We start from the raw sequence: 20,430 nt of genomic DNA, 5'->3' as shown, positions 1-20,430 counted from the left end.
ACCAACATGGAGAAACCCTGTCTCTACTAAAAATACAAAATTAGCTGGGGGTGGTGGCACATGCCTGTAATCCCAGCTACTCTGGAGGCTGAGGCAGGAGAATTGCTTGAACCCAGGAGACGAAGGTTGCAGTGAGCCAAGATTGTGCCATTGCACCTTGCACTCCAGCCTGGGCAACAAGAGTGAAACTCCGTCAAAAAAAGAAAGAGAGAGAGAGAGAGAGAGAGAGGAGAGAGAGAGAGAGAAGAAAGAAAGAAAAAGAAAGGAAAGGAAAGCAAAGGAAAGAGAAGGAAGGAAGGAAGGAAGGAAGGAAGGAAGGAAGGAAGGAAGGAAGGAAGGAAGGAAGGAAGGAAGGAAAAGAAATTCTTACATAGGTTCTTAAGGGGACAGGTATAAGCGTGTCTATTACTGCAGGCATGGACAAATAAAATGTAGTTGGGGCACACCTGGAAAACTAAGCAGCAGTTACAAGCAATGGACTAGATGCACACTGGTACGGTGGATGGATCTTAAAAGCCACAGTGCTAAAGAATGTGCTCAGTACATGTCTATTGTATCTTTATATATATATATATATATATATATATATATATAAATATATTAGAGACGGACTAGAGTGCAGTGGCTATTCACCATCTCCATTATAGCACTGCAGCCCTCACCTCCTAGGTTCACGGGATCCTCCTGCTTCAGCCTCCCCAGTAGCTAGGACTACAAGTGAGCCCTATGCCTGGCTTTTTTCTTTTTTCTTTTTTTGAGTTGGAGTCTCACTCTGTCGCCCAGGCTGGAGTGCAGTGGCACCATCTTGGCTCACTGCAACCTCCACCTCTCAGGTTCAAGTGATTCTTCTGTCTCAGTCTCCCTAGTAGCTGGGACTACAGGTGCCCACCACCACACCTGGCTAATTTTTGTATTTTTAGTAGAGGCAGGATTTCACCATGTTGGCCAGGCTGGTCTGGAAATCCTGACCTCAAATGATCCACCCACCTTGGCCTCCCAAAGTGCTGGGATTGCAGGCGTGAGCCACCATACCCAGGCGGACTTTTTTCTTTTTTTGGAAAATATGTGCTGCTTATTTTTATTTTATCTTACTTTTTTGAGACAAGTCCCACTATGTTGCCCAGGCTGGTCTCGACCTCCCAGGCTCAGGCGATCCTCTTGCCTCAGCCTCCCAACTAGCTGAGACTTACAGGTGTCACCACTGCACCTGGCTGTGTCTATCTTAAAACAAAACTTCCATGGATGTCTGTATATATTTTAAACAATTGGATGAGGAAGGGGAATGAATTAAGTCAAATGGATGAGTGAGGATGGCAAGACAGGAAGACATGAACAGACAATACACGAAAGTACACAATTATTTCTGAATGATGGCATTATGAGTGATCATAATGTTATTTTGCACAGTGTCCTCAATGAACTTAATATTACATAACATTAATCAGAAAAAAGTAAACTTGGCCGGCCACAGTGGCTCACGCCTGTAACACCAGCACTTTGGGAGGTAGAGGCAGGTGGATCACGAGGTCAGGAGGTCAGGAGTTCGAGACCCACCTGGCCAACATAGTGAAGCCCCGTCTCTACTAAAAATACAAAAAATTAGCTGGGCATGGTGGCGGGTGCCTGTAGTCCCAGCTACTCGGGAGGTAGAGGCAGGAGAATTGCCTGAACCCAGGAAGCGGAGGTTGCAGTGAGCCGAGATCGCGCCATTGCACTCCAGCCCAGGTGACAGTATGAGACTCTGTCTCAAAACAAAAAAAGAAAAGAAAAACAAAGTAAACTCACATAAAGTAATTAGACTCAGAACCTTTCCAAAGGGGATCAATCACAACCTTTATTTTCCTCTATGATTATTGTTTATTTGGTTTTCTACTTCTAGACCCAATATTCGTCACTTTTTTCCTAGAAAATAATTTATCTCATATAGATTTCCAAGTGGGTAAAGTCGTGTGTAGTATCTGAATAATCATCATAATAACTCTTCTATTGTCAATTCTTTCTTTAATGTGTCTGCTTTTCTTAACTGAAGTTTTTGCCTAAGATTTTTTAACAATTTAATAACAATCAAGGGACACATTGTTCATCAGTCTAAGGTACAGCGTCTCCAGAAATCATCCAAAAATAACAGTTTCATATAAAAAGCTTTTGACTTTCTTCAGTAATAAGATTCATATATTTTTTCACTATGTCCGGAAATTCTGGCTGGATTATTCAGGGGGCTGATGTGAGGACTGAATGAGTTAATACATGCTAAGGTGTTAATAATATATAGTGCCTGACATATAGTAATTGTTCAACTTACTGCTATAATGGACAAAAACTGCTAATAATGATATTAGGTACAGACTCCTTTTCTATCAGCCATACCACCCAGCACAGGCCTAGGCACAAAATACAATATTTAGGTAGATGCTCAGTGACTGATGTATGTCAACATTTGAGATTTCCCTTTACACTCAAAATGTAGTTTACTTTATGTGTTTTCTAAAATATTCTAGGTATTAATTAATTAATTAATTAATTTTTTGTTTTTGAGACGGAGTCTCTCTCTGTTGCCCAGGCTAGAGTGCAGTGGCGCGGTCTTGGCTCACTGCAAGCTCCGCCTCCTGGGTTCACGCCACTCTCCTGCCTCAGCCTCCTGAGTAGCTGGGACTACAGGCGTCCGCCACCACGCCCAGATAATTTTTTGTATTTTTAGTAGAGACGGGGTTTCACCGTGTTAGCCAGGATGGTCTCCATCTCTTGACCTCATGATCCGCCTACCTCGGCCTCCCAAAGTGCTGGGATTACAGGAGTGAGCCACCGCGGCCGTCCGTATTATTTTTATTTTTGTTCTTCAGAGACTGTGTTGCCCAGGCTGGAGTGCAGACCAGCCTGACTTTGAGACCAGCCTGAGCAACATAGTGCAACCCTGTCTCTACAAAAACAAAAACTTAGGCAGGCATGGTGGTCCACACTTGTAGTCAGCTACTCTGGAGGCTGGGGTGGGAGGATGGCTGAGCAGGAGAGGTCGAGGCTGCAGTGAGCCATGATTGCGCCACTGCACTCCAACCTAGGTGACAGAGCAAGATCCTGTCTCAAATATAAATAAATAAATAATAAAAATCAGTTGTTGGTTCAAGTCAACTTTCTTAATTTCGTTTATTAATTTCTGCCTTTATCTTAATGTTCAGGATTCATTTATTTATTTATTTATTTATTTGAGACCGGGTGTCCCTCTGTCGCCCAGGCTGTAGTGCAGTGGCGTGGTCTCGGCTCACTGCAGCCTCTGCCTCCCGGGCTCAAGGGATCCTCCCACCTCAGACCCCGAAGTAGCTGGGATTACAGGCGCGCGCCACCACGCCCGGCTAATTTTTGTATTTTTTTGTAGAGGAAGGGTCTCGTTTTTTTGCCCAGGCTGGTCTTGAACTCCTGGACTCAAGCGATCCCCCTGCCCCGGCCTCCCAAAGCTCTGGGATTTCGGGCGTGAGCCACCGCGCCCGGCCTAATAATGTTCGGGCTTTCTTATTTTCTAATCAATGTATTTAAGGGGATACATTTTCCTCAGAGTGTCGCTTTGACTGCATGCCACAATGTGAATAATGACAGGCAGGGATTGTATATTAGGCTCTCATCACAGTGCTCAATATTGGTTAACTCCCTTTAACCTTACCCTCTACTTGGCCGACAAGCATTTGTTGGGCGTCCGTCCGACGCCAAGAAGCTCTTCAAAGCCACTTTCCCTGCCCAGCCTCTTTTCTCCCGCGCGGGCAACTCCTCCCGGCCTGGCCGTCACGCCCCCTCACGTCACTCACCGCCCCGCCACGTTCCCATGACACCACGCAGGCGCCAGCAACAAAGGCCAGAACCCTCCGTGCCCTTCCGCTTTTCCAAAGGCCTCTCTGCGACGACGGCAAGAAAAATAGTTCCTTGACAACTGAGCTCTTTCTCAGGAGAAGGCGGGACCAGGCGGGGCTTACAAGGGCAACGAAACGGAAGTCCGTGGTTTTTGTAACGGGATTGGACCCCGCGCTCCCGGGGGCGGGCTCAGATGGGCGGAGGGATTCATTTTAAGCAACGGGCGGCCCTCCGCCTCCATTGAAGGCGGGGAAATACCGCGGCGCTGGCGGTAGTTGCTGTGGTTTCCGTTCTGAGCTCGCAGCTTAGGAGCTGAAGATCGCGGACTTAGCGTTCCCGCGTCCGAGTCCGGCCATCAGTGACTGCAGATCCGGAGGCCGGGAGCTCAACCACCCTTCTTCGGAACAGGGCCGGCCTGCTGCTGTGCCTTCGCTGCTCGGTGCCTGTATCTACTCCTGGGCCTAGCTCGGCTCCGGGGCGGCTTAGGAGAAGGCCGCCGGCGAGATGTTCAAAAATACGTTCCAGAGCGGCTTCCTCTCCATCCTCTACAGCATCGGCAGCAAGCCCCTGCAAATCTGGGACAAAAAGGTCGGGCTGGGGGCGGCGGTGGTGCGGGGTGGAGGGGCTACACCCCCTCCTCGTCCGGGGACTGGGGACGGGGAATGGTTGTGTCGAATTGGGGCCTGGGAGAGGCCGAGAGGACGCTGCTGTGCCTTATCGTCAGCCTGGCGGGACTGGGGCGCGAGGTGGGGGCGTCGTGTAAGCAGCGGAGGAGGCGGGTGGTGCGTGTGGGTGGGCGTGGCTGGGATCTAAGCGTCCTGCAGCTGTGGTGTGGTTAGGGCCACGACTCTTGGCTGCTGACTTGACTTGGTCGGTCAGTCCCTTCTTTTGAGCCACTGTTTCCCCACCAATATAATGGGGTTGATGGTGCCCATCTCCTAGCATGAAATGCACAAACTTATTTGAGGGAGCTTCGGGGATGTACAGATGAAAGTACCTGCTATTCACGGATTCCAAATATTTACTGATATCCTGTTTTGTGCCAGGCACGGTGCTGGGCGCTAGACACAGAGCCTTTGTTCAGGCACCCTTACAGAGGCGCAGACAGAAAAGCTCCGGCCAAGCCAGTGATGTTTCAATTTCATTCATTTGCTCCCTTCCTCCCACTGATCCCAAATAAGTCAGAATTCAGTGGCCCTTGGCACCTGCTCCACACTCACTGTGACTTGCCTGTACTATGCCCTCGGTGCCTGATTTCTCCATCAGGAAAACTGCAGAATGCTGACAGTCAAAGTCTTGTTTGGATTAATAAACTCAGAGCCAAGTACAGGCCTCATCTTTATTCCGGCATCCACTAGATGATACTGTGTTTGGCTCCACGAGATGATGAGTCTATTTTTTGCAGATGTGAAGAAAGATCTAGCTGTGTATGAATTGGTCTGCATTTTATTACTTTGGTATTTCGTTCTTCATGCAAGTTCCCAGGCAATCAGCTGTACTATTTCTTGAATATAAGTTACGGGAGGCACTCCAGTGTGGAATTTCAGTCATATTCTTAGTACTTCTCTCTGGGAGAATGTCGAGTGTGGGTATGATGAATGCTGCTTTTTATAGAGATGCATGTGGAATAATCTCAGCAGGGTTTATTTGGTAATGAAGCCAAGAATTTTGGATTTTATCTCGGAACAAGCCTCTGTATTCTCTTATCCACAGATGAGAGCTCTGGGCCACATAAAGTTGGGAGAGAACATGGGCAGGTTTCTGCCTGTCACCACTAGGGAACTCTGCGTTCTGAGGGCAGCTTTGAGGATGGTGTGTTCATAGTGTTACTTTCATAAGATAGTTGAAAAATCTGAATATAATGAAGTTGGGCCTTCGTGTATGTAAAATCTGCCCATCTCTTCTCTTTCAGATGATTCTATCCACAAGCTAGAGCTAGTGCCGGAGTACAGGAAAGCAGTTCCTTAATGTTGCTGCCTTACTGAGGTTTTTGGTTTCATGGTTTTTCTCACAATGGAATAAAGCATCGTAAACTGTAAATTGCGTCGCCTGGGAACTTTGTAAGGAGATTGGTTTCCCAGCTGTCGCTTGACTCAGTTATGGGCTGTCAGAAGGCATCAAGAGAGGGGAGCCCTCTGTGCCAGTGGAATTTGGAAACTGAACTGTAACAAAGTGTCAGTATAAGGCTTGACCTAGGAGGAGAGGTTTTCAGAGCAGATCAGAGTACTTACTAAAGCTCAAAGAATTCCCGTAGTAGGGAGGCCTCAGAATTTCTGTTAGGAAACTTGTATCCGTTTTCCATTTTTAACCCTTCTGGGCTTGATCTTGTGTGCTGTGTTTTAGTTTTCAAATGTGGCTTTTTGACTGGTCAACGTGTTTACCCAAGAATATAAAAGCAAAGTAACCATGGTGCACTGCGTCCCTTAACAACGCCACTAGAAGTTGGATGGTACCCTGATGACATAAACACGTGTGAAAACATTGTTAAATCGATTGGCAGGGTTACTTGGAGTAAATTAAACAGACATTTTGGCAAAACCTTTAGAACACTCATTTCAAGCAAAATCACAATGGTAAAAGTTCATTTTGTGTTTCTAACTCTTATTTAGACTCAATTGAAAAATGTTTAGGATTGAGGTTTTGTTCCCCTCTTGGGGCAAGGGAAGGAAAGAGAAGAAAAAAAGTTTGGGGCCATATCCCTCAGCTTTGTCGTGTGTGCTTTTACTCAGCTATAAGTCCTCAGTAAGTGCTGGAAATTCAATCCAGTAGGGGGAATGCTGGGAATTGATGTATTTATTAAAGATTTATTGAACGACAGCTGAGTGACAGGCTTTGCGTAGACTTGGGAAGATAGAGAAAACATTTTTCCTGTTCCCAGGGACTAAGGCAAAGTTGTAATAAGGACAGAGTTTGTGGGGAGTTGAGGACTGTCTACATTTAGCTAGACATGGCCTTGACTTTTGCCACTAGGTATATATTGACTGTGGTGCCTATTTATAGTTATTTTATTTCCAGAAAACTTTACTGTTTTCTTTCCTGAGTATATATAGAGAGAATTTCTGTTTGGTTTCTTTGAAGAATCTTGAGAAATTTGGTTTGACTCTTGTTTAGGCTCTGTGTCTGTGTAGAAGTGAGCACTGTATTCACAGTACCAGTGAATTTGTAAGCTTCCCTTTTTATGAGGATGGCTTGCTCGTTAGTGTTTGTAACACCTGCAATTTATTTGACACTCTGAAGCTCACAGCCCCTCCCCTCCATCTCATCCTTCGGATCTCAACTTAAACATTCCTTTCATTGGGAATTTGAGTTAAGCCTCATGGGTACGCCTGTGGCTGGCAGTTTTCTATTGTAGATCGTCCACTGGACCGCAGGTTCCTTAAGCGGAAGAACAGTATCTTGCCTAAGAACCTCAGTGCTAGGGCGTGGTCAGACATCTTGGATTTGCATCCTGGCTGTGCTGTGTTCCAGTTGTGTGACCTTAACCACTCAGTTTTCTCATCTATTTCTCACGGTTATGAAGATTCAGTGAAGCTGTATAGAAAGTCCTTAGCAACAGAGTTATAGTATATGCAGTCATGCACCACATGATGGCGTTTTGGTCAATGACAGACCTTACACATGACAGTGGTGCCATAAGATTATCATGGAGCTGAAAAATTCCTATCGCTTAGTGACATAATAGTTGTTCATTAAGTCAAATGCATTACTCGTGTTTGTGAGTAGGTGTAAACCAACCTACTCCACTACCAGTCATGTAAAAGTGTAGCATATACAATGATGTGTGGTGCGTAACACTTGATGATAAATGACTATGTTACTGGCTTATGTATTTACTGTACTCTTTATCATTATTTTATTGTATTTTATTTTTCTGAGACAAGGTCTTGCTGTTGTCCAGGCTGGAACGCAGTAGCACATCAGGGCTCACTGCAGTCTCGATCTCCTGGGCTCAAGCAATCCTCCCACCTCAACCTCCCAAGTAGCTGGGACTACAGGCCCTCACCACCACACCTCGCTCATTTTTGTATTTCTGTAGAGAACAGGGTTTCTCCATGTTGCCCAGGTGGTCTTAATTCCTATGCTCAAGCAGTCCTCCTGCCTCAGCCTCCCAAAGTGCTAGGATTACAAGCATGAGCGCCCGTGCCAGGCCTTATCATAATTTTAGAACATACTTCTACTTACAACAACAACAAAAAGTTAACTGTAAAATAGCCTTAGGCAGGTCCTTCAGGAGATATTTCAGAAGAAGGCAGTGTTGTCATAGGAGATGACAGCGCCACGTGCGTTATTGCTCCTGCAGACCTTCCAGTGGGACAGCATGTGGAGGTGGAGACTGTGATTGATGTTAATGATCCTCACCCTGTGCGGCCCTAGGCTCATGTGTGTGGTGTCTGTGTCTTAGTTTTTAATAAAAAAGTTTAAAAAGTTAAAAAAAAAAAAAATAGGAAAATGCTTATGGAATAAAAATATATAGAAAGAAAATATTTTTGTGCAGTTGAACATTGTGTTTGTGTTTTAAGCTAAGTGTTATTACAAAATAGTCTAAAAGTTTTTTCAATTTTTAAAGTTTATAAAGTAAAAAAGTTTCAGTAAGCCAAGGTTAATTTATTATTGATGAAAGAAAAATATTTTTAATAAATTTAGTGCAGCCTGCCAGGCGTAGTGGCTCATGCCTGTAATCCCAGCCCTAATTAAATAACTAAATAAAATAAATGTAGTGTAGCATAAATGTATGGTGTTCATAAAGTGTTCAGTAATGTCCTAGGCCTTCACATTCACTCACCACTCACTCACTGACTCAACCCAGAGCAACTTCCAGTCCTGCAGTCTCCACCCATGGCCAGTGCCCTATCCAGTTATATCACTTTTTATCATTTATACAGTACTTTCCTGCACCTTTTCTATGTTTAGAAGCACAAATACTTACCATTATGTTACAGTTGACTACAGTATTCAGTACAGTTGTATGCTGTACAGATAGTAGCCCAGGGGCAATAGGCTATACCATATAGCCCAGGTGTGTAGGATGTTGTACTGTCTAAGTTTGTGTAAGTACACTCTGATATTCACACAGCCATGGAACTGCCTAATGAGGCATTTCTCAGAACGTAACCCCATGCTTAAGCAATGCATGACTGTAGTTAGTACTTTATAAGTAATGACATATAGTATTAAATATGGCAGGGACTAAGGAATTTGCTCAAAACTAAAATAAGATGTTTGAAACGAGCCCACCATCCAAATGTCTAGGAATACGAAATACAGTAAAACCAGACTTCTGAAATGAGAAGAATTTAGTTGCTGCACCGTGGCTCGCCCAGCCCTAAGCCCTTAATGTGGCTCTAAGGCCACATAACCCATGCTGTGGCACCTGCTTCACTCGTTCTTCAGGCGGGGCTCACCTCACCCGGTTCCCCCTCTTAGTACTAGCCTCCTACTGAATTGAAGGAAGTCCTGTTCTCTCACCTTCAAGCTTTTGCACTTCCTGGTCCCTCTGCTGGGCGCTGCCCCTCATCACCCCACAAGCCTTACTCCCATCTTTTCAAATTAGTCTCCAGTCACAGTTCAAAGGCCTTTCTCAGAGTGACCTTCCTTGACTCTTCAGGCTAAGTTAATTTACTACTACTTATCACACGTGACATTATTAGCTTCTTAAGGTCTGTATTCCTGGCTATACAGGTTCCTGATAGAAGCTTTTGTAAGTTTCTAAACCAACAGCTTAGAAGAAATTAGGGGTTTCTTTAATGTTACCTTGACATCTGGGACCAGCACATCTTATATTTATTAAAAGACTCTTATGTTTAATGTAAACATTACTTCTAGTTGTAAGGAAAATACCAGGAGGTTCTGTTCCCACTTATACTTGTGCAAAACATGGTATAATTTTCAGTCTTAATAGTAGTATCTTGGCTGGGCGCAGTGGCTCACGCCTATAATCCCAGCACTTTGGGAGGCCGAGGTGGGCTGAGGTCGGGAGTTCAAGACCAGCCTGACCAACATGGAGAAACCCCGTCTCTCCTAAAAATACAAAAATTTGCCGGGCATGGTGGCACATGCCTATAATCCCAGCTACTCAGGAAGCTGAGGCAGGAGAATCACTTGAACCCGGGAGGTGGAGGTTGCAGTGAGCCGAGATGGTGCCATTGCACTCCAGCCTGGGCAACAAGAGTAAAACTTTGTCTCAAAAAAGACAAGGTAGCATCCTAAAAGTACATGAGATGAGATTGCATTAATTCATGAAAACGCCTTTGTCTGTCTTTCCTGTCACCTTGTCTTTCTCTCAGCTGCTGCTGTATCTTCCCTACTCCAAGACTAAATATTAGACCAGAGTCTTTTGCTGTTGTTGCTGGATAGTGTTAGATTCCCATTTCCTGTTCTAATTTTTAAAATAGTCTCTCTTCAGAAAAAATTTCCTACATTCTAGTTTTTAGTTAGCACGCCTTGTTGATAAAAATTAAATTGGTGCCATTTTCAGTAGTAGAATTCAGTGTATTTGGACATAAAGGTGGTAAAACTTTTTTTTTTTCTGGCTTTCCCAGGGTCAGCTGAACCCTGGGAGAATGTTCTTCATTATTCTGAGTCGGGTTTTACTGTAATTGAACGAAAGCATGGTTTTTTGGGTTTGTTCGTTTGTTTGTTTTGAAACAGAGTCTCGCTGTGTTGCCCAGGCTGAGATTGTGATGGCACAATCTCAGCTCAATGCAACCTCCTCCTCCCGGATTCAAGCAATTCTCCTGCCTCAGCCTCCTGAGTAGCTGGGATTACAGGTGTGCGCCACCACACCCAGCTAATTTTTTTGTATTTTTAGTAGAGATGGAGTTTCACTATGTTGCCCAGGCCGGTCTCAAAACTCTTGATCTCAGGTGATCCGCCCACCTCAGCCTCCCAAAGTGCTGGTATCACAGGCATGAGCCACAGCACCTATCCAAAGGCATGGGTTTTCATTACACTTGCCTTTTCTTAGCTATGCACATAATTGTCCTTACGCTAACTTAGGGGTTGTTGGTGTATGCCCAGAGTTGCTTGTCTGCTGTCTGGATAGCCCCTGTCAAGTACAGCAAAGGGAGTCTCAGACTCCCTTGGAGCCTAGGAGTCTGAGTCAGAGCTATGCCCAGTTCTCCCCACAGGGGTCTCCCTCTGCCTAATTTCTGTCTGGGAAACCAGCCCTTAACCCAGTGCGGGAACTTTCCTGCTGAAAGGGACAGCTCTAATGGCTTAATGTAAATTAGAGCATGTGTCATTAAAGCTAGGATACCAGATGGCTGAGGGTTCAGCTGCCTGCCAGGCTGAGTGGGTGGGGCCAGAAAAATGAAAGTTGGGGGAGGGAATGGATACAATTCGTGTTATTTTTAAAGCAATCATAGAAATATATAGCATCCACCGGCTCCCTCCCTATCCCAGTAGTAGTAGTTTGTTTTTTTTTTCCCTGAGCTTGACCCGCCTCCCTGAGGCTTACATTTTGGGGAGGGAGAGAAATCAGTGTTCTTTATTAGTTGCCCTAGCAACCATGGAAAGCCTGGGAGAGTGTAAGACTAGCCTGAAGCTTTGGTCCCCTCTGTTGTCTGCAGAGGCTGAGAACCATTATGATCTGTAATTGGCAGTAACTGGGTTCTGAACCTCTTTGAGTACCTCCAGCTCATGGGCAGAGGAGGAGAAATTAATGAAATAAAACAATATTGGCTTTAGATTTTTTTTTTTTTTTTTGGAATAAAGCAATCATAGGCCACACTTTAATAGTGGGAATTTGTCATGATTGAAAAAGAATTAACAAATCAAAAACAGCTCTTTGTGATCTAGAGAGGGACAGAGCATGTTAAAACCTGCTTCCACCATCAGCAATAAATGCTGAGCAGTTCATTTTATCTTCCTCCCAAAGCCAAGCCTGCCCAGTGACCTCTGAACTGGAAGGAGCTAAGGAAAGGACGTTGATACTTTCTGAGACATGTATCTTCCTGTATGCTGTTGTCAGAAGCTGGTTTTAGGAGGGGGTTGCTTTCCTGGAAGACCTTTATAATATTAGACAGTGACAGCCACATTGCCATGGTGGTGGGGAGCCTTTGCCCCAATTGGCTGTTACCTCTCCCCTTTGATCCTAGTTTCAGAGCCTAGAGAAAAGGCTTTGGGAAATTCCCTACCCTCCAATGCACATATCTGATTGATCGCCCTTACCACCTCCACCCTACTCTTTTCCAGTGAGTTTGTATTTGCAGCCTTTTAAACAATAAAGGAGGAAAATCATAATTCACTAACAAATTCACTTAATTTGATTTCAAACATCTGGAGGCTTGTCATATGGGGATACTTGTATTTTTCTTCTTTGGGGGTTAAACAGTCTCTTGGGGAAAAGCTCTGTTTAGTTTGTCTTACCACCAGCCAGGTTCAAACTCTAGAGAGACTGATGGGCATTCCTTCAACAAAGTTGCCTTGACCCCTCCAAGTTCCCTTGTTCTGTGGAATACATTCATTCATTTTGTAAAACTTAAATTTGTGAGTGTGTTTGTTATCTAGTAACACTGGGGGAGAGAGAAATCTCTTTAGTAAGTTATTGAAAATCCAACTAAAAGTTAGCTTGCCTCGGGGCAGAAGTGTAGGAATACTACAGTCTATCCGCCTTCCAGCCTGTGTTGGCTTCTGTGTGCATTGTATGGCTTTGTTTTCTTCTGTAAAGACCTGAATAGGTCATATCTGCTGGAGTCCCAGGGAAGTCGTCAACTTTGAGAGGGGCAGAAGGCAGTTTCCCTTAACATTTTCTCCCTGTGAGATCTGGCTGGTCTTTCTGTGACTGAGGGAGGCCTCTTATTGACTCTGGCCGGAGAGAGCTTGAGGGATGTGAAATTTGAGGGCATGCTTTAAATAAGGGTGGATAAATAGCAACATGTTGCTTTTTAACAATAGCAGTTTCCAGGCCCAAGTTACTTCTTAATCCTTTCAATTTAGCTGTCTATTTGATCTTTGCAGTTTGTCCCATTTTAAAGAATGGTTATGTTATTGAGAATAATTAGTGGTCTGTTATAAAAGTAGTGTTTGCATCTTGTTGGAATACTGCCAGCTCTTATCAGTAGGGCTGCTCGCATTGGTTGGAAATGATTTATTGATTAATTCCTTCTTCACTGAATCTGCCTGGTTTTACACAGAAAATATAGGAGGAATATTGCCACTTAGGTTGCGAACATTTAGACGGCGAATGAGGTGGGCAGTGGTGGCGTGTTCTGCACAGAGCCAAGCCTTTGTGCTCTTAATCTCCTTGGAAAGAGGCCCAGAATTCAAAGCAGGAGGGCATTGAACATTGCCAGCTTTGTCTGAGAAGCATTTCAATGTGACGTTTTGTGTCTTGAGAGCCTAAGAAATGCTCCACTGGCGGGGACTGGGGTCCCGTCTAGCCCAACATTCCGTCTCTGACAATGGGCACCCATTTGTGGAAGCATTCTTCATGCTGGCGGTCCTGTGGGCTTTGTGACATGCCCCAGCATCTCTGGCTTCCTATAATAGTCCACGGTGGATGTGTTATCCAGGAATTTTTAAAACCCTCCTTGAACCTATTCATTTGTGCCAACTCTTAGGGTGACAGATTCCAGAAGTCAGCAAATATTTGAACGCTTAGTTTATGGCTAGCACAGTGCTAAGCATTGTCGAAGATAGAAATGATGCTTCATAACTGGTCCTTGCTCTTGCTTGAGCTTATTCTTCTTTAAGGAGACAAGACTTGGTTGCAACTGTGAAAAGGGTGGGCAGTGACATCAGATGTCACCTGTAGAACACCAGGCAGACCGTGAGTGGATCAGACTCACAGGGACAGAGTCACAGAGACTAATGTCTAAAAACAGAAACATATTATTAATAATTTATGTTGAAAAATAAAACTGCCAGCCTCAACACTGATTTCTCCCCATATGCAAGTCTAATAGCCAAATTGTAATCAGAAGTCTGATGAGTGAACAAGAGGAGCTTTAGTCAGTGTGACTGAGTCATTGATTATGGCAGCCTAACACAGCCCTTTCCACAATACCTAAAGAAAGACCATATGTTTGTCTTTCTGATGTCTCCTGTTCTAAACCTAGTTGATCTTTTCCATATGATATTCCATTCAGCCCTAATAGTCCAGCCCTGTTTGTTTGTTTGTTTGTTTGTTTGTTTGTTCATTTTTGAGACAGCATCTCACTCTATCACCCAGGCTTGAGTGCAGTGGCGTAATCACGGCTTGCTGCAGCCTCGACCTCCCAGGCCCAGGCTATCCTCCCACCTCGGCCTCCTGAGGAGCTGGGACTACAGGCATGTGCCACCACACCTGGCTAATTTTTTGTAGAGATAGGTTTTCACCATGTTGTCCAGACTGGTCTTAAACTCCTGAGCTCAAGCAATCCTCTCGCCTTGGCCTCCCAAAGTGCTGGGATTACAAGCATGAACCACCATGCCCAACCCCAGCCATGTTTTTTTGGTTTGGTTTTGTTTTGTTTTTGAGATAGGGTCTTGCTCTGTCACCTAGTCATCTAGGCTGGAGTACAGTGGCACAATCACGGCTCACTGCAACCTGAACCTCCTGGGCTTAAGTGATCCTCCCATCTTAGCCTCCCAAGTAGTTGGGACTATAGGCACACTACAAGTGTGCGGCACCACACCTGGCTAATTTTTTGTAGAAACAATGTCATACTCTGTTGCCCAAGCTGGTTTCGAACTCCTGAGCTCAAGCTATCCTCCTGCCTCAGCCTCCCAAAGTGCTGAGATTACAGGCATGAGCCACTGTGCCTGGCCCCAGCCCTGTTTTGAAAGTGCCTTTGCACATCTCTGTTCTGTCCATATTAGTTGCTTAAAAGTTTAGACCAGGCACGGTGGCTCACGCCTGTAACCCCAGCACTTTGGGAAGCCGAGGCAGGCAGATCATCTGAGGTCAGGAGTTCGAGACCAGCCTGATCAACATGGAGAAACCCCGTCTCTACTAAAAATAAAAAAAAATAAAAAAAAAGCCAGGCATGGTGGCACATGCCTGTTACCTCCGCATTCGGGAGGCTGAGACAGGAGAATCGCTTGAACCCAGGAAGTGGAGGTTGCGGTGAGCCAAGATTGCGTCATTACACTCCAGCCTGGGCAACAAGAGTGAAACTTGGTCTCAAAAAAAAGAAAAAAAGTTTAGTGCTTGAAGATAATTGTTCTTTCCTAAATATTTTGAGAGGAGGAATCTGTATTGAGTATTGATTCCTCCCCATCATCCACCTCCTACATATTCAGGAAACAATACAAAACAATGTGGGATGAGGTGCTAAATTATGTCGTCTAGACAACATGAGCCAGAAAAACAAATCAGAAAAGAGAGGTCAGTGTGGGCTGAAAATGCTAAAGAAGGCGTCTGTGTGTGGCACAGATGGGAATTGAATTTCTGCTTTAAAAAGTAGAAAATTAGGGAAAAGCAGATAGGGAAGCATGAAGCAGGATAACTCCAGGGGAGGAATGCTTTCACTTTTTGTTGCTGCCCTCCTCAGTAACACTCAGCTTTTCCTTGGCTTTTCTGGCCAAAGAAGTACACGAGGCAGGATGGGCGCAGTGGCCCATGCCTGTAATTCCAGCACTTTGAGAGGCCAAGGCAGGTGGATCACGAGGTCAGGAGTTCGAGACCAGCCTGACCAACATGGTGAAAGCCCATCTCTACTAAAGATACAAAAAAAATATAGCTGGGTATAGTGCTGCATGCTTGTAATCCCAGCTACTCAGGAGGCTGAGGCAGGAGAATCGCTTGAACCTGGAAGGCAGAGGTTGTGGTGAGCCAAGATCACGCCATTGCACTCCAGCCTGGGAGACAGGGTGAGACTCTGTCTCTCGCCGGGCGCGGTGGCTCAAGCCTGTAATCCCAGCACTTTGGGAGGCCGAGACGGGCGGATCACAAGGTCAGGAGATCGAGACCATCCTGGCTAACCCAGTGAAACCCCGTCTCTGCTAAAAAATACAAAAAACTAGCCAGGCGAGGTGGCGGGCGCCTGTAATCCCAGCTACTCGGGAGGCTGAGGCAGGAGAATGGCGTAAACCTGGGAGGCGGAGCTTGCAGTGAGCTAAGATCTGGCCATTGCACTCCAGCCTGGGCGACAGAGTGAGACTCCGTCTCAAAAAAAAAAAAAAAAAAAGAGAAAGAAAGAAATCTGTGAGGCAGTATGAGGCAGTGGAAAGACTGCTGAATCCTGAGTCTCCTACTTAGAGTTTGGGATTTGCAGTTCCGGGGTGCCAATGTCCACATTTATAAAATGGAAACAGTATCACCTGCCTTGTTGTTTTGACTGTGTGAGGCTTAAGTGAGAAGATAATGTGTGTGATATTCGTGGTGCATAGTAGGCATTCAGTAGATATTAGCTGAATCTAAATTGAGCTGATGTATTTGGGGAGAAGTTTCCCCTGATTTATGGATTGCCAAGTTACCTGGGATTCCCATGGTGGTTGATGTGACCCTGTCTAGAGGTAATAGCATGGCTTACGTACATATAAGCTTCAGTGTACTGTGTCACAAATTTCTTTGTACGCCTCTTGGGCTACCGTGGTTTTCTTGAAATGGTCCTATTCAGCCTTATCAGGTATTTCAGTACTAATCAAATTTTCTTTCTTGTAGGTACGGAATGGCCACATCAAAAGAATCACTGATAATGACATCCAGTCCCTGGTGCTAGAGATTGAAGGGACAAATGTAAGGTAGGTTGCCACCTCTGTTCTCCCAGAGACATCATGTACTAGGGAGGCATATGTCATAGAGGCTAATAGCACAGACTGTAGAGTCAGAGTGCCAGATGTGAGTCCAGCTCTGCCACTTAGAGCTTACCCTGGACAAGTTACTGAATTCCCCAGACCTTAGCATACTCATATGTACAATGGACAGAATAATAGTACATTTTCCCTATAGGGTTATTGCAAGGAGTCAATAAATGAATATGTATAAAACACTTAAAACCTTGCTTAGCACATAGTAAGCACGATGTCAGTATTAGCTGTATTATTAACCAAAGTGTGTGTTGGGGTGGGGAGTGGGCGGTGTTGTACAGCTCATCCAGTGGGTGGACAGTGTGGTTTTCAGTGCCATAGAGGTCTCAGTTTTGGTTTTCTGTCATTCAGTGGGTCCCCTGGACCAGAATTGAGGTCTTCTCTCACTGGAGGAGCTTCTGAGATCCACTGTCTGGCTTTTTTTTTTCAGATATTTTATTGCTACTGTCTAGTCCTGTGTTAGGCTTTTATTTCTGGGTCCAGCATTTGTTAAAGCATCTGCTGACTTAGGGCTGAGGGATTCACTGGGTGGCGTGTCTGAATCTTTTGGATCTGCTGTCCAGTGTTTCCTCTTGGACCCTGTATTATTGTTGTATATACCACAAAGGAAGAGAGTCCAGGAATGTGTTTATTGGTATTTCCTCTCTCTACAGCACCACATATATCACATGCCCTGCAGACCCCAAGAAGACACTGGGAATTAAACTTCCTTTCCTCGTCATGATTATCAAAAACCTGAAGAAGTATTTTACCTTCGAAGTACAGGTAAGTACATGGAAGTGAATGTGTCCACTCTTGGCGATACCAGAGAGATAGCCTTTGAACTGATGGGAAAAAGTGGCCCTACAAAAGTATCTTTATCCTCTCGCATGTATTATTTTCTGCTTCTACCTTAAGCCCAATGCGGTCCTTGTTATGTAAATTTGGCATTAGTAATCAAAATTTAATGCCAGGTTTTTAAAGAAATAGTAAGCACCTAGAAAATCTAGCGATTTCAAAGCTTCAGAGTTAGCATGGTATCCATTTCGGGAGTGACTATTTAATACTCAGTGGCTGTTCTGTTTTAGTATTTCTGATTTTTCAAAAGGAATAACATTTATGTACTCTATGGTCTGAGAGCCAGCCGACTGTTATATGTCATAAACAGCTGGTGTTGTCTTGGCAACAAACAAGATAAACTTGCTACTTCCGGCCCATCTGCATGCAGCGTATGACCTGTGTCTGGTCTGTTTATTTTCCTGTGAGTCTCAGCCTTGGGAAAGCAAGCTGTGGGAATTCAGGTCCTTGTCTGGACAAGGTTGTGTGCTGCTTCCAAGACAGAGCTGCTTCTCTGTGTGATGCTTCTTCTCTGTATTTCACAGGTACTAGATGACAAGAATGTGCGTCGTCGCTTTCGGGCAAGTAACTACCAGAGCACCACCCGGGTCAAACCCTTCATCTGCACCATGCCCATGCGGCTGGATGACGGCTGGAACCAGATTCAGTTCAACTTACTAGACTTCACGCGGCGAGCGTATGGCACCAATTACATTGAGACCCTCAGAGTGCAGGTACTGCTCCTTTCCCAGACAGAGCCCCGGGTTGGGGTTAGGGCACACTGCGTCTAATACTGGCTTGTGGCCCACATAGCAGAACAGTGTGTGTTTCTGGCTTCAGTTTCCCACACTGTCCAGAGAGCTTTGGCCTCACAAAGGTCCAGGAAATATTGAGGAGTCGGGTCAGGTATAGAGGTGAATGCAGCAAGAAAGACCTCCCTCTTACCAGAATCCATCCCTAAGACAAGCCAAGGAAATGCCAGAGATGAAGCGTTTCCATTCCTAGAAGAGGGCCTCTAGAAGACTCTGGAAAAGGGAGAGAACGGTCACATTTAGCCTCTCAAAAGAAGCATTGCCTTGACAGATCCATGCAAACTGTCGCATCCGACGGGTTTACTTCTCAGACAGACTCTACTCAGAAGATGAGCTGCCGGCAGAGTTCAAACTGTATCTCCCAGTTCAGAACAAGGCAAAGGTAAGCCAGTCTTCCCCAGAGGAAGGCCCACCAGTGAGTTGGGGGAGCTGTGCTCCTGGAAGGTGCTCTGGTCTAAGAATTCAGCTGCAGAGCCTCTCTGTGTTGACACTTTGGGGGGTCTTTATATCGCAAGATCTTAGGTCTCCTTCTAGCATCAGCACTGAATCAGGAATGCTCCTGTGAAAGATTCTGTTACTGCTGTCTCCCCTCTCCACGGTGAGAGGGGATGAGGCACTTCCTACCACTGGCTCACAGAACTTCAGAAAATATCTTCCATCTTAACTCTTTTTTTTTTTTTTTTTTGAGATGGAGTCTTGCTGTGTTGCCCAGGCTAGAGTGCGGTGGCACTATCTCAGCTCATTACAACCTCTGCCTCCCCGGTTCAAGGGATTCTTGTGCCTCAGGCTCCTGAGTAGCTGGGATTACAGGCGCCCACCACCATGCCCAACTAATTTTTAATTTTTGTAGAGGTGGGGTTTCACCATGTTGGCTAGGCTCAAACTCCTGACCTCAAGTGATCCGCCCACTTCGGCCTCCCAAACTGCTGGGATTACAGGCATGAGCCACCGGGCCCGGCCCCATCTTCACTCTTAATCAGCCCAAAAGTATTATCAGCTGATAGGTACCTGCTAACACAATGGTGGGTGCTTCCCTGCTTGTCTGCTGCAGATGTGTGTCCATTCTCCACAGTCACTGTCCACTCAAGTGTCACCAGAGGCAGGGGCCTGTGACACTGACCGTCTGTTTTCTAGTAACTTAAACTGATGCCTCTTTTCTGTTTTTTCCCTTCAGCAATAACTGGAATTGTGACTCAAGGGATAGACCCTGGATGTGACTCTTCTTTTAAAGAGGAAACTATGTGGAGGATGATGCAAAAACATATTTATCTTAGTTCACTCTGCTGTAGTTCTGTTATTTATACTTGGTGTTGCTTGTCATGGACACCGGTGAACATGCCGTAACTCTGTAACTGCATTGTAAGTGCAGTGGGGGTAAGGAGTCCTGTGAGTGGCGCGTGAACTCTGGAGCTTATTCCGCCGCCTGTCCCAGTGTTGGGGCAGATACCTTTTCCATGAACTTACAGAATTCAAGATGGCCCTTAAGGAATTCCAGACCAATATTTCTTCCTGCAGTTTATTCTGTGTTTTATATATTATCTAAATATTTGTATATGCTGTGTAATACTCATAATCTGGAAATGAATAAAATGATATATTCCTGGTTTGTAAATTTGTTCCTAGTTTGTCTTTCTTCATGGTGATGTTTCTGTTTCCTTTGTGATATGAAAAGAGAACTATTTCCATTGAACATCTTGTATATTTCATGCTGTGAACTATCTTGTATTAAAGTATCTAAAGAACAAGACATATTATGCAGCTGACCCTTGAACAACACAGGTTTGAACTGTGCGGGTCCATTTATATGAGGATTTTCTTCCACCTTTGCCACCCCTGAGACAACAGACCAGTCCCTGCTCCTCTCACTCCACCTCCTTCTCCTCCCCTCCTCATCAATGTGATGATGAAGACCTTTATGATGATCCACTTAATGAATAGTAAGTGGATTTTCTCTTCCTTATGATTTTCTTAATGACATTTTCTTTTCTCTAGCCTACCTTATTGTGAGAACACAAAATACAGTATGTAATTCATACAAAATATGTGTTGAATGGCTGTTTATGTTATCAGTAAGGGTTCTAGTCAACAGGATGCTATAGTAGTTAAGCTTTGGGAGAGTCAAAAGTTATACATAGATTTTTGCATAAGAGGGTCGGTGCCTCTAGCCTCTGAGTTGTTCAAGGGTCAACTGTATAAACTGGTTCAGAACAACTTTTAAGACTAAATGGGGAAA

General features: G+C 44.9%; 1 protein-coding gene and 1 long non-coding RNA gene across 2 annotated transcripts in view; one reads left to right on the top strand and one right to left on the bottom strand.

Annotated features, from left to right (window-relative positions):
* Positions 1 to 4,083, bottom strand: part of LOC103233083 (uncharacterized) — a 35,402-nt gene extending 31,319 nt beyond the window's left edge. Inside the window, exon 1 of the long non-coding RNA XR_012092952.1 lies at positions 3,795 to 4,083. This is a non-coding gene — a long non-coding RNA (uncharacterized lncRNA). The remainder of the gene's footprint in view (positions 1 to 3,794) is intronic.
* Positions 4,048 to 19,809, top strand: CFAP20 (cilia and flagella associated protein 20). The gene is made up of 6 exons (XM_007993496.3): positions 4,048 to 4,425; positions 16,424 to 16,503; positions 17,223 to 17,334; positions 17,931 to 18,119; positions 18,469 to 18,579; positions 19,372 to 19,809. Exons 1-6 carry the CDS (start codon positions 4,342 to 4,344, stop codon positions 19,375 to 19,377), a joined length of 582 nt encoding a protein of 193 aa, XP_007991687.1. The 5' UTR covers positions 4,048 to 4,341; the 3' UTR covers positions 19,378 to 19,809.
* Positions 19,810 to 20,430: the final 621 nt, after the last annotated feature.

Source organism: Chlorocebus sabaeus, chromosome 5 (genome assembly GCF_047675955.1).
Source record: "Chlorocebus sabaeus isolate Y175 chromosome 5, mChlSab1.0.hap1, whole genome shotgun sequence".
Lineage (NCBI taxonomy): Eukaryota > Metazoa > Chordata > Mammalia > Primates > Cercopithecidae > Chlorocebus > Chlorocebus sabaeus.
The sequence above is the reverse complement of the archived record's forward strand: the minus strand, read 5'-3'. Positions and strand labels throughout refer to the sequence as shown.